The 2,651-nt window shown below is 62.8% G+C and overlaps 1 protein-coding gene across 1 annotated transcript in view; it reads left to right on the plus strand.

The window, feature by feature from the left end:
* Window positions 1-2,651, plus strand: part of FOXK1 (forkhead box K1) — a 53,123-nt gene that overhangs the window by 45,482 nt on the left and 4,990 nt on the right. Inside the window, exons 7-8 of the mRNA XM_045284378.1 lie at window positions 960-1,116; window positions 1,485-1,631. Coding sequence (XP_045140313.1) covers window positions 960-1,116; window positions 1,485-1,631 — 304 coding nt within the window. The remainder of the gene's footprint in view (window positions 1-959; window positions 1,117-1,484; window positions 1,632-2,651) is intronic.

Raw genomic sequence — 2,651 nt, forward strand, 5'->3', positions numbered from 1 at the left:
CACACACACACACACACACACACACACACGTCCCCCAGTACTTTTCCAGGGGCAGCCATTGTCCTCCAGGCGGGGCCCACAGAATCCCCAAAGCAAAACTCAACCTCAAGGCCAGGGGTGGGGTTGCCCGAGCTGTCCCTCTATATGGCTGCCGCTCCCCACAGGCACGCGTCTGAGGGGTGGGCGGGTTGTGCCCTGCCCTGCTACATCACCAAGGACCTTCCAAAGCAAGGCTGGCCCCAGCAACCTCAGGAGACAAGTCTCCCTGGCTGCTCCTCATTGTCACCCAAGGACAGCGTCAGGCACCCCCAAGTGCTCCATCCATCCACTCACCATCCATATGCATAAACACCCCCCTGCTACCCCATCTCAACGGGGGCCCAGGTGCCTGGGCATAGCACCCACCACTGACCAAGCACCCCACCCTCCCCAGCCTTGTCCTTTCATGTCCTGAGTGGCTTGCACTGCCACCCAGTGGTCAGTGTGGGTACTGGACACCATGATTCCTGCTGAAAACAGCCGGTTCCAGCCAAGGCAGCCAGAACCCTCAGGGTAGAAGGGTGCTTCTGCCTGGGACTTTCTTCCTCGGCACCCACAGCAGGCTTGAACTGCCCCTCTGTTAGCAGCTAGCATTGGGACTGCGGGTGGCCTGAAGTTGGGGCTCCCTCAAGCCCTGCTCTGGGGGTTGAGGGGGGTTCTTATAGAACTATGAGCCCCTCAGTCACAGGAGTGGCCTCCGTGGGCCTGACTCTAGTGAAGCTGTCCCCACCCCCCACCCCCGCGCAGCCAGCTCTGTCTTTGCTGTCCACCCTTCCTGTGCTGCCCGGGCAGCCACAGCCCATGACCAGGAAGTGCTGCATGTTGCCAGCTACTAGTCCACCAGAGGATGCCGCAGGGCCCTCTCTCCCCGCACCATGTCACACGGATCCCCCTCTCTCTGTCTCTCCTCCACCCCTCAGTGTTCCCAACTCCTGTCCGGCCAGCCCCCGAGGTGCAGGCTCCTCCAGCTACCGCTTTGTCCAGAACGTGACCTCAGACCTGCAGCTGGCCGCGGAGTTCGCTGCCAAGGCCGCATCAGAGCAGCAGGCAGATGCGTCCGGAGGGGACAGCCCAAAGGTCAGAGGGCACTCTGCCCCCACAGCCTTAATGCCTGGGGCCTACAAGCCAGGCTGGTAGCGGGTGCCCCTCAGTGGTAGGAGCAGGGCTCAGGAGAGGTGGGGTGTGAAGCCCTCAGGAACACCATCTGGGGAGCCCCAGGCAGGGGTGGGGTGCCAAGGGATGCTTGTCTCCTTGCCCTGGTTCGGGGTCACCACACCCGTGTGCTCGCTGGGCCACGCGGGTTCCCTGCTATTGGTGGGGGAGGAGTGAGTTGAGAGCCTGCCGGCGAGGCTACCCTGGGGGTGGACGGGGCCCTGCGTCCACGCCCGTACCAGCGGACCCGACCTGGCCTGGAACCTGGACAACAGGTGTCCTCCACCCCGCAGGACGAGTCGAAGCCCCCCTACTCGTACGCACAGCTGATCGTGCAGGCCATCTCCTCGGCCCAGGACAGACAGCTGACACTAAGCGGGATCTACGCCCACATCACCAAGCATTACCCCTACTACCGGACGGCCGACAAGGGCTGGCAGGTGAGCAGGCACCGCCGGCGCGGCAACCCCAGCCCAGCACTGCTGTCCACCCGGGTCCCCAGGAGCTGCCCAAGGGCTCACAGGACAGGACCTCAGGAACAAGCTGACGTGACAGGTGTAAGGAGGGGGCACCTTGTGAGAGCCCCTGTCCCTCACAGACCTGCTGTCGTTGGCTGAACCCTGAGTCCCGGGCGAGTCCAGCCTCGCGGCCCTCAGCGGGGCCCTTCTCTGCGACTCGAGTTCAGTTCCAGCTTCCTCCACCTTTCCTCCCCTCTGACCCCCAGGCTTTCTCTTGTGATCCCTCTTGGAGCAGTGGGCAGGGCTAGCTGGGCCATCGAGTCTTCTGGACTTCGGGTTGTGGAGACTGATGCCTGGGTGCCCATTGGACTGAGTGTCCACATGTCTTCACTTGTCCTCGCCAGTCTCCTCTGGGAAGGAGCCCTGGTGGTGTAGTGGTTACACGCTGGGCTGCGATCCACAAGGCCAGTGGTCCGAAACCACCAGCCGCTCCTTGAGAGGCGGTCGAGGCTCTCCTCCCATCAAGAGAGATGGTCTTGGCGCCCCACGGGCAGCCCCACCCTGCCCTGCAGGGCTGCACCAAGGCGGTGGCAGGGAGTCTGGTTGCATTTGGTTCTTTTCCCTGGATGGGGGAGACCGAGAGTCGTATCTTCCATGGCTGCTCGAGACCTTGGAAGGCCCCAGTTGCTACTCAGCAGGGTAGGTGGAGACCCTGTTTGTGGGCTCTCGTGCTTGCTGACCCTGGTGTCCCTGGCCCCAGAGACCCCTTCCCTCAAGGCGTTGGTGCTGACTCACATCACGGCCCCATCAGGGGGTCTGATCACTCCCTGTGGGAGCAGGTCGCCAGGCTCGTCTTTAGTGGAAGAGCAATTTGGTGGTCCTGGACCACTGCCCGTTTGGTTTGTAGACGTGCGTAACCACGGGGGCTTGGAGCCTCTCTCTGGTGGCCATTGATGGGTCCGGCTACGTCACCATGCCGGATCCTTCCACTCACTTGGAAGT

This window comes from Echinops telfairi, unplaced genomic scaffold (assembly GCF_000313985.2).
Source record: "Echinops telfairi isolate 266 unplaced genomic scaffold, ASM31398v2 ScPeMD7_5;HRSCAF=22, whole genome shotgun sequence".
Classification (NCBI taxonomy): Eukaryota; Metazoa; Chordata; class Mammalia; order Afrosoricida; family Tenrecidae; genus Echinops; species Echinops telfairi.